An 11,499-nucleotide genomic window follows, 5' to 3' on the forward strand; every position below is an offset into this window, starting at 1 on the left:
GTGACGTCGAGTAACGTAATCAAATAACCTGCAATTATTGTTAAAGTAAAGTAGATAATAACAACAATAATAAGTAACTAGCTATGTAGCTAGCAACTGTGTGAAGCTACTTTTTAAATGTTTTTCCATGTTAAAAAATTATGAAATATGAAAAATGGCCTCCCGCCCGCATGACTTTTTCAAATATCCCAGACGATAAACTGTGAATCAACTTTAGCTCAAAGATTTTTGCTTAGGCTCCTAGGCTATGGCCTATGGGTAAACACCTCAAACAGGCTCTGCCTTCTGTGTACACCCTCCAGTGCCTAACTGGTAAAGTAGATAATAGCAAATAACAACTTGGCCTGGCCTAAGTGTAAATCATGTGATTTCTAAAAGATTGCCGGCTACTGTTTAATATTGTGCAAACAGTAACAGCAAAGGGGAAGTAATAAATGGAGCTCCATCACTTTATTTCGGAAGCTTTTGTACCTGTCAAGATCGAGATACTCTAAATAGAGCAGTCATGCGTAGCAGTCAGTCAGTGCAGCTGACATTATTATATTATTAGCACTTTACAGTGACCAGCACTGAAAGTCTGACAGCAACATGTGCTGCAGCCTTAGGATTACCTAACCTAATTTCAGGGACTTAGACCTAATGACTTGACTTACTGACATTTTTTCGACCTGCCGGGTCGCTACTTTATAGTAGAGGGAAAACAGTCCGTGAAACATATTAATTTGGTATGGCATATATTAACAAAACACAACAAAAAAACAACTCACGATTACTCGCACGATTAGTGTCACTGCTGGCCGGGGTACTCGACAACGAGCTCGACAAACCAGCCATAGATATTATACGAGCCCGTTAGAGGGGCGCGCTCCTTTAGAAAAGTAGTGTAGCGGTTGGTTTGGGAGCACGTGGGAGCCGCATTTCAGGTGTAGAAGGTTGGCATTAATTAGAATTATGGTACAAGATCGTATTTTATTTATTGAACACTACGCAGTTCGTTACGCTTAATGTAAGTGCTACAAGATCTATTGCTGCGTGCGTACTAAATCACAAGCATATTTGCAGGTACCATCAAGACTTATACTACGAAGAAGACGAAGATAGCGAATTTGAAACGCTAATGATCCCTTCAGACGAAGAGACGAGACATCTGAATGAAGTTCCAGTTAATACAGGATCTAAGAAGGGAAAGGAAAGTACGATAATGACACAAAAGCCAAAGATACCGCCAAAGCCTCGATTGACCCCCTCTATGGACTTGTCGCAATTAAACAATACTGAAGAACAGTTGCATAAGAAAACTACACTCACAAAGAAAGAAATAACTACGTCCTTACCAGCTGTTAAGAGGAATGAAGTGAAGTCTACGATGTCTAGAAGTACTTCTTTGCAGCATCAAGCAAAGCTGCCAAACTCAAGTAATACAATGAACTCAAGTCCCAGTACAGCAAGTTCTAGTGTGGAGTTACAGAATTATGTTTCTAATGACTCCAATTCTTCTCTACTGAACAATGTTTATCAACCTCCAAACTTGAGTAATTTAAAATATGGTGAAGAGTCACTATCGCCTTCACCAGAAGTTATAAAGAAAGGCATTTCTGATAATCTTTCGTCTCCAGTTATTGGTAATACTGGTTCTCATTCTAGTGGCTCAGTTAAAGAAGATGGAGAAATATTTCGATCACTGAGTATAGACAGTGCGGAACAAGATGAAGTAGAGTCAGTTGGCGATGATGATGTAATGGAGAAGTCACAAGATGGGATCGTTGATATTCCTATTCCTGTTGGTGATGAGGAAACAGCTAAAGGTGAACTACTGCATGGTGTGATAGAAGTGTATGTGAAATGTGTGGTATTGCCCAAATGCACACGTAGCTAAAGGTGAACTACTGCATGGTGTGATAGAAGTGTAAGTGAAATGTGTGGTATTGCCCAAATGCACACGTCTTTAGTGTGTGTGCTTGCGTGTGTGTCTATTATTCTTGTCGTTTTCACTACCTATTAAAGCACCTTTTAGTGAGCTGCTGTATAATTGTTACATGGACAAATAATTGGCAATGGATTTATAAGAAGCCATTAGTTTTTAACAGTAGTGTTTGTTATAGAAATTTATGCATAATTTCTGGAAGCTTAATGAGGTTACTATCTAGAATAAAAACCTGTAGCAGGGTTACCAACTTTAAACCTGTGGTCTAGCTCATGCTTGTTTACTACATTCATTAAAAAATCAGCAGGGCCAAAACAATATAGCCTTACTGTTAGGAGCAAGACAGACATTATTGGACTTGATGCACTACACACAGGTAAGCTACATACTCAGAGCAAGCCGACAGTGGTTTCGGCTGAGGTAATTAATTGTGGGTAGCTGAGCCCCCATTATCTTTGGAGCTCTAAATAGCATAGAAACTTTATCAGCTCATTCTAACTATAACATAACCTACCTACTGTATGTTGCTAGTACCACAGAAAAAAAAAACATTCATAAAGTGAATGTAAATAGTGTCCAATACACTGGCCAGGGTAAGTCAGCTGCCATTGTTAGGTGATTAGTATTTATATGTTGATTATAATAACTTTTTGGAAAGGGACATTCCTTTTCTTTTCAGGGAAGTATTGACAATGTTAGGGCTACATTACTTCCTTGCAGTTATGTCTATATAGTCAATAAACTACAGTTAAAGCTCTAGAAATGAGGTAGTTACAATTGCATTTCTTGATTTTCTGATTAGCACAGCATTGGCCATATCTTCATGGAGTTTTTTTTTTTGCAAATTTCAAGTATTGCGTTTACAGTCTGAGTATTGTGATTGATCGCTATAACATTTGCAGTTGTCATCATTGTTTTCATTTTGTTTGTTGTTGTTATAGAGGCTGCAAGAATTCGACAGAAAAGCATCCAATCTGATCCTAGAGAAAAGGACCAAACAAAAGAAGGTACAATGAACCACTCACTATTGTGCAGAACCCTTGGGGAAATTGAATAAACATATGGATGTGCTGTCTCCAGATCCGTAGTGCCAGGTGACAACACGTGGATTGGCTTTGCTGCTTTGTCCCGTTTTCTATGGCAGGGCCACAATTACTATAATCACCTTGATTAGCACACACACAAACCAGGTATAAAAATGCAATTTGTATCTAATGAACAACTTACAGAAGCTTTGGCTCCAATTTGCACAGAACAAGCAGCAGCGAATAGTGTGGTAATTTGTGTGACAACACCTCGGACAACAGGTGGATCGTAGTCCCGTTAGGCATTAGCCTTTTATAATGTGCCGACCACATGTTCCATGAAGGCTCATTAATTTAAAGAGCCAAGTCTAAATTGGAGGGACCCACAAGAAGCCTGGCCTGAAATGTAGATTGTTGCTAAAATCTGGACTAGTAAACCAACAATTAAGATTTTTTGAAATCTCACTTAAAATCTTTCAGATTTCAAAATGTCATCCCTGGTTTTGTCGAGTTTGTCAGTCCCTTGTCTGAATCAGTGGAGTATCACTAGATGTACACTACACTACTATGGTTGAAAAGAATTTATTGCTATCACTTTTGTACATCGAGAGTTCATCAGGAAGTGAGGAAGGTCAAGACAAACAGAAAATATCACCATAATTTTTGAATAAAGCGCTTGCGGAACAATCCACACATTTCATTTGTTAAACTTATCAAGAGAAGCCTAATGGTACCTTATTTTTAACCTATAAAGAAGTACACAACAGTTAAAGTGGTAACAACAAATTCGCACAGCTGCACAAGACAACTATAGTAACCCTCAGCACCCCAAGGGTTAAATCTGTTGTGTTTGTGTATGATTCCTACTGCTGTGTGCATGCTCTTTTAGCAAATACACTAAGTAGTGAATTTCACTACTAGCACAATACTTACTACTGTTTTGTAGTGACCCTCACTATATAGTAGTGAATGTCACCACATGGTAGTGATGGTCACTACAAAATTAGTAGTGAATGTCACTACACAAAAATAGTGAGTATTGTGGCAGACATTAGTAGTGACCTTCACTACATTTTACTGTGTATAGTTTAATTAGGAAGAACCTTGATCCACGAAATGAGGACAAAGGTTTAATCCCAATGGATCTAGTGAGCTCTCCGAACAGTTTTGTTTTGAAGAGAAAACCCTTTTTACTGCATCTTAATGATTTTAGTCCAAGCAATAGTGGTGGTTTTGCTGAAGTAATGTCGTTACCCTTCACTATTTCCCAATACACACTGTACATTATGGCCAATATAAAAATGTATGTCTCCACTATTAGATGTGTCATCCCCCACGTGGTACACACACCGCAAACATGTGTTTATTCTCAGCCGGTCAGGCAAGCCAGTATACTCACGTTATGGCAGTGAAGAGAAGTTAGTAAACTTGTTTGGCATCATGCAAGCCCTCGTTTCCATCATAGAAGACAGCAAGGATGAGCTAAGGTATTTTCCCCTTTCATGTTGCATATTCTATGCCCTTGCCTTATTAAGGTGTCTGGTTGCTGGAGGGCATAAATTTACGTTTATGGTTAAAGGACCGTTGACTTTTGTTGCTGCTTCACAAGGCCCTGAGTTTGAACGACAGATAACGCAACAGATGATGTATGCTTACAACCAAATACTCAGTGTATTAACCTACACGCAACTACACAATGTGTTTGAGAGAAGACCGAACTTTGACCTGCGATTTCTACTTCAAGGTGAGTTGCACTTGTTCGTGAATGTTGTTACAGCATAGCCACCTTACACATTAAGTGAACTTTGATTCCAATACAAATGTATTCTTGGAATTTTTAATTGTGAGACAGTTGGAAGCCACAACAAAGTTATACTGTAGTGTTGTGTAATAGGGACATGAAAAGATGCATGTCAGGGACTCAGGGTTGGTGTCCGTTTGCATACGTACATATGTGGTACTAGAAATTTTATGCCTGCTGTTCTCCTTGCGTCTATTTAGGTTCAGAGAAATTTATTGACAACATTTTAAATTTGGCGGACTCAGAACCAAGCTTCATAATGGCTGGGGTATGAGTGTATACCTATTATGCACATATTTGTATATGTGTCATTACATTCTTATTGTATACACTAGCTGTGGTAAGTCCATTAATTGTGCTTGTGTAGAAATGTTATACTATGATGTGTATGAACATTTACACAGTATTTGCAACAAATTACAGAGCACCTTTCTATAGATTTCCTGTCTTGCATAGCTAACGACATCACCTTTAATGTGTTATTGTGTTTGTGTTATTGTGTTTGTGGTAAATTAAGTGTGAAGGAAAGTATAGTATCAAGTACTCAGGCTAGATATTCACTTTGCAGTCTTCTGTGTACAGTATATATAAATTATAAATGCTAGCAGCAGTTACCCATACACATAATTAGTTAAATATGCACTGTAAAGCTATGATCCTGCTAGCTCACCATGCTATAGCACCAATTGATGCTGTATAAATTATATTTAAGTTACTGTATGGTCTACCCTTCTTGAACGTTGATTGCTTCATAATACACAAATGCATACATCTGTACAATTTCACTTTAATAAAGCAAATTGTGTGTATAGTTTGTGCACTGAAGTATTGTAATCAGTTGACCTAGCTATTTAAGTTGCAATACTTCGATGCACAAACCATCTCCATAGATGGCACATGTACACATGCAATTTGCATTTTTTTTTACTAGTGAAATTGTATGTGTGTATTATGAAGCAATTAAGGTGGCGATAAAGCAATGACGTGCACAAAAAGCCATAGCAAATACACATGACGTAACATATCATATACTACGTAATTTGTGGTAAATCAGGCGGGCTAACCATGAATAACAGGTGAGTTGTTAGCAAAAACAACCAGCAGCTGCTGTTACACAGTTCAGGTGGAATGTAACTCACCTTTACAACAAATTAACAACCTTGACAACGTGAAAACGTGAAAACAAAAACAAACGCCACTAATAATTATTACTTGTTTCGACTCGCCTTATAGCCTGTTACAAACATTAACTTTTCTTTGTAGACACGAGTTGAACAGCCACGAAACTTCGTAAGAATGGTAAGCAATAGTGTCTGAATAATTATACGTATCGGTATATCATATATCCATTCTATGGCTTCTTCGCTTGGTGCGAACGGTGGAACAAGGCTCTCATCTGCTTGTAAACGCCATATATTTCGACTTGTAAATCGCTTCCACCTATTGATATGTAGAATGATTCTTGTAATAGTATGCTTTCATCATGTGAAGTATTGGAGCTAAAACTTGAGGTTATTGAGAGATAACGCGTCTTCTATGGTCCACTAAGTACCACCGATTTCTTGGTTTCAGAGCAGTTCTACGCTTTATACTCTCTACGAATGATAGATTCCTGTATGCATAGTTTATTTGTATGCAAAATTAAGTACTAACTTTCAATTGGGACCATGTTGAGACACAACAGATTGTTGTCAAGAATGCGCGTTATTGCTTTAGCGCCACCTTAATGTTAAAGGAGGATATATGCAGCATTGATCGGTGCTATAGTTAGTAAGTTATCAGGATCACAGCTTTTCAGTACTTTGCTAAATACATATATGGATAAATAGGCACAACAATATATCATTTGTTTTGTTCAACCTGCACGAAGGGCAGGTACTTACATATACACCCTTCTATTAGTCTCTTACACTGTATTGTTGTGTATAGTTGTGTGTGTGGAGTGTTTTGTGGATGTGTTGCTTTAGGTTCGGTGTCTGCCTATGTCACCTACTCTACGATTGTCTATTTCTAATATTTTAATACAATGTAAAACCAAGGTCAGTATATGGACAATGATTGTGTAATGTGTGCGTGTGCATCCGTGTGTGTTTGTGTGTGTGTGTGTGTGTGTGTGTGTGTGTGTGTGTGTGTGTGTGTGTGTGTGTGTGTGTGTGTGTGTGTGTGTGTGTGTGTGTGTGTGTGTGTGTGTGTGTGTGTGTGTGTATCTGTTTGTCTGTCCAGTTGTGTGTATGGTTGTATAACTTGCTGAGAATACTTAACTTAGATACATGTATATCTTAGATACATGTATATCACGTGTGTATACAATTAGTAATCATTGCATTACAGGAGGTGTTGTTTGCCATCATGGTGGCAGCCAACCAACTCATTACCATGGTGAAGCCAAAAGATTTCAGTCTACAACCTGTTGACGTTCACATCATCATGAACCTCATTGATGCTTCGACGTCTTTCCGATCAGCTGAGTCATGGACACCAATATGTCTACCAAAGTTTAGTGAAAGGTGAAGTACAGTGGCTGCAACTAGCTTTGTGTACATGAGGCTGTGTGTTATGTGTGTTTACTACATCAGGCTACTAAGATTATATTATAGTGTGTACACTTCACTGTATTTACAGTGTCCTGTTAATGGTTGGTTTGTGCAGTAGTACTATTTATACTGTACGTGTGCTCTATTATTTCAGAGGATTTCTACATGCCCATGTCTCTTATCTGTCAGAAAACTCACCAGCTTGTCTCATGCTGTTGTCTAATGATAGAGAGAAGTTCTTTTCCTTGCAGGAGAGTCGACAAAAGATAGTCAGTGTAAGTCATTCTTGGTGATTTTATCTATTAATAATCCTGCGTGTATGTGATTCTATCAGAGTGCTAATTATCACTATTACCTCAGTCCTAGGCCAGCTCTTTGTGACAAATTTTGTATGCAGTTTATCAACATAAACCAGTTTAAACTGTTTTATCAACGTAAGCCAAATTTTGTGAAGACGGGTTTATCAACTGGAATTGTACCATAAATTTGTTCAAGCAAATGCTGAACGTGACAAGCTTTTAAGCGTACATTTCTGGTGCAAATGATCACCAAGTGAGCTTCAATTAGAGAAAACTATGTTTATATATGGTGGAAGTTGCTTATACTTTTTTTTCAATAACAACATTGCTTTTGCTTGTTCAGTAAAGAGGGTGAGTGCAAAAAAATTGATGAAGTCAGCTGATTTATTCTGATCGTGACCAGATTTTGGCTTTAATGTCACGTGTGTATAATTCAGCATTACATGCATCTGTTGGATTTTTCATCACTGCTACACTGATTGATAGTTTCTTATTGTCATAAATATTTGAGTTATCAATTATGTGATATTAAGATCTGGTCGCATTTGTTTTACTAGAGCACAATTTGGTGTATCCACAGAAACACTCTAATAGAACATACATCTACTAGCTATTTTATTCCACAGAGGTTAACTGAAGTAGGCTGTGTTCAGGCCATCAAGCAAGCAGTGCAAAGAGCAGAATATCCAATACCTTCAGGTAACCAGTAACTCCATACTGTTCATTTGTTAATACATAGTTTAGCCTATTTAATTGTCAACTGATTATACATATTCTTCATAAATTTTCAGTGTTTTACATTCGGAACATGTTTTGTGGTCTTGTTTCCACAGATGCTGGTTGTAATGGACTAAGACACTTCATCTACAAGTCTAAGAGAACATCTTGTATGACTAGTCCCAGATTACCTGTGCTTTACTGTGATCGTGAACAGAGGGAAAGGTGAGTAATGTACAGTGTGAGTGATTCTCTAGAATATGTAGCACAAACATGTGTATGACATGCACACACATGCACAAGCACACCACACACAAGCACACACACACACACACATACATAAACACACAACACTACAGATTTACACACAGTCCAAACACGTATGCTGTGCACTCTCTTATACAAGTCTTCATTGTGTAGGTTGTTTGGCCTGTACATGTTCATGCATCACCGCATGCATAGTCGGATTGTACCAGTTAAAATATACTACCATGTTGGAGGAATGGAGGCTCTGCTTGGATGGGTAAGTGAGCTTGTCATTTATTTTGTGTATACCTAAAATGTGTGTATCATTCTTAACCCTTAAATCTGCTTATGTCGATAAACCAACGTTTAGACAGTATGAAACATGATGGCTTCTAAACTGGCAGTGTATTGAGTTGTGTTAACCCAAAAACTATCTACCAATGGAAAATATAACAGTTGTAGTAACAATATTCACTAGTTAGCTAGGAGGCACCGAAGATCAACACATTGGTTTCTCCAATCTTGTGAACGTGTGGCTTGGCAGTAGGGCTGGGACATATAGTACGTTTCACTATTCTTGCTATTCGTATGTCTGAATCATTATTCGAACATTTGTTTTTTGTGTTATTAAGCCCTGTTTCATTTATTCAATACAATCCATGATGTTTCAAATCCTTAGTATTAATCTCCACTCTTACATTGGTTTGTTATTTGGGCTGTTATACCATAAGTGTATTAAATTTCGTGGGTAAAATTTTTTGTGATTTAATCTAGACAAGTTGGAAATTCGAATTCGTGAGTTCAGGGTTATAGCATACCCACAACTCTAGCGTTGCGATTGTCGGACTAGACATGCTGTAAACCTTGTGGTCACGGATGACGAGGAGGGCAGGTGTACACTAACGAACTGATTCAATTCCTCCAGCAACACATGCTGGGTTTCACATGGATGGTGAGGAAACAAAACATACTTCACGCCACAAAGGAATCTAAGTGGTAGAAACTGGTCACAGTCGGTCTACACTGTACATGCCGGTGCTGTCATGATGTTGCACATTACCGTGTGCTTTATGAGGAATGACTACTGCTCTCAGGGTGCTACATGTGTTTCATGTGGATTAATTTTTGTGGATCAGGCTCATATGGAAATTTTATACACCACGAAATTTCTAGGCGTACGGTAATGCCTTCTGTGACTAAAACATCAGCTGAGAACTATTCATTCATTCATTTGATTTGCAAGCTTTTATCTAAATTTTAATATTCGGAGCTTTGTTCATTTTCAGTCAAAATATTTGGTTATTAAAAATAAATTTTCGTCCCAGCCCACAATTTTTTGATGTCAGACTCATATAAGCTTATTATGTTGTGATTTTTCAATGAATGGTGAAGATCCTAGCATTGATTTTAGCTCAATACAGTGAACTGGGAAGGAGTTGTGAATCTTTTTGTAATGGCATGTTTGAATTGTTTTGGGTAAGTTGGCCCCATACTTTTGTCGTAGGGTAACCTAGCTAGGTATCATTTCCTAAAATATATTGCACAAATTGCATACCCATAATTACAGCACTTTGTTTGAGGCTATGTGTATAAGTCGATTTATTGGCGTACATGTTTTCAGTGCATTGTTACTACAAATTACATGCAGGGAAAGAGTGAGCATTAACACAGTAATAGTTAGTTGTTCTTTCCTGAAATTACAACTTTGTTGCCATTGTAAAATTTATCATTATGATCATGACTTTTTGTAATCTTTGTAGAGAACGGATGAGTTTGATTTGTACCTTATCTTCAGTCCATTAGTGGGTAAACTACAGGTGATACAAACTGGAAACAATCTCATCAAATGGATTAAAGTGAGTACATCTATTGTTCTTTATGCAGTACTAGTTGATTCCATATCAAGGTATTGTACAAACTCACACTCAGTCTCCTGTATAGTTGCTAGCAATAGGACATTGTTAAGTACTGAGTTACTTGATGTGTGTTTACAATGATTCTGTGTAGACAGTGGAGAGTCGATTATATGAACTAAGTGGGGGAAATGATGTTCATAAATTTTCAATTTACTCTAATAAAACATACACTTTATTAACAAATACTCTAATAGGACAGTCAATTGAATTTCACTTTCTGCTATTGTGTCAAAAACAGCAAACCTTAGGGCTTTTCTTTTAAGACAAAATATTTAACAAAAGAAGGCAGCAAGGAATGTGCAGCATAGAGTATATGTCACTATAGTGTCATGAAAATTATAAAAGTCCCTTACAGCCAATTGTTCTTGTTTGTTGTACTCGAACTGATACGATACCACTTTTTACTGATTGATCCAATGGGGGGGGGGGGGGGGGGGGGGTTAATGCATTAACAGTTGGTATTAGGCAGTTATAACTCTGATACAGTTGAAACTGGTCAATACCAAATGTTAACTAGTATTGATAATTTTTAATCTACTTTTTGTACATATCATGTTTAATTGTGGGTTTTTATTTCCCATACAGAGCCAAGAAGACAAATTAATACTGACTACCATTCCCACTTATTGACAATGAACATGAAATGGCCATTTTCTACTGTCACTGAGACTTTCCATATACAGTACACTAAATTAATATTTTGTATACAAAAAATAATATAATATTGTGCAGTTGAACTGCCCACGGGATTACACAAATGCTGTACACTAAAATTATAATAATTGTTTGTGTGTTGTAAGTATATGTGAAGTAGACATCTTAACATGGATATGTAGTCTTATAATAATTAGGAATGAGGTGATATAGAGACAAATGGTGACACTAGCTGAGACTATACAACAGTAGCTAGAAAAATCAAGACAAGCCAGTAAAAATCAAGACAAGCCAGTTTATTTTATCGATGTTGCTCTTATGACTCGACCTGATGGGGCTTGTGCTACAACTAGCTTATCAACTTAATAGTGTACTGTTGCTAT

The 11,499-nt window shown here is 37.4% G+C and overlaps 1 protein-coding gene across 1 annotated transcript; it reads left to right on the forward strand.

Moving 5' to 3' along the window:
* Positions 1-881: 881 nt before the first annotated feature.
* On the forward strand, positions 882-11,266 carry LOC136260511 (protein SAND-like). The gene is made up of 14 exons (XM_066054270.1): positions 882-1,006; positions 1,063-1,805; positions 2,866-2,931; positions 4,271-4,436; positions 4,485-4,693; positions 4,951-5,018; positions 6,718-6,789; positions 7,082-7,257; positions 7,439-7,559; positions 8,210-8,282; positions 8,417-8,525; positions 8,721-8,823; positions 10,307-10,402; positions 11,048-11,266. Coding segments are annotated over exons 1-14 (2,049 nt in total). The 5' UTR covers positions 882-1,004; the 3' UTR covers positions 11,093-11,266.
* Positions 11,267-11,499: the final 233 nt, after the last annotated feature.

This window comes from Dysidea avara, chromosome 7 (assembly GCF_963678975.1).
Source record: "Dysidea avara chromosome 7, odDysAvar1.4, whole genome shotgun sequence".
In the NCBI taxonomy this organism is placed as follows: Eukaryota; Metazoa; Porifera; class Demospongiae; order Dictyoceratida; family Dysideidae; genus Dysidea; species Dysidea avara.

Coding starts and splice junctions, on each gene's coding strand:
- LOC136260511 (XM_066054270.1), top strand. Junction 1,806..2,865: donor TGATGAGGAAACAGCTAAAG/GTGAACTACTGC, acceptor TTGTTGTTATAG/AGGCTGCAAGAATTCGACAG. Junction 2,932..4,270: donor AAAGGACCAAACAAAAGAAG/GTACAATGAACC, acceptor CTCCACTATTAG/ATGTGTCATCCCCCACGTGG.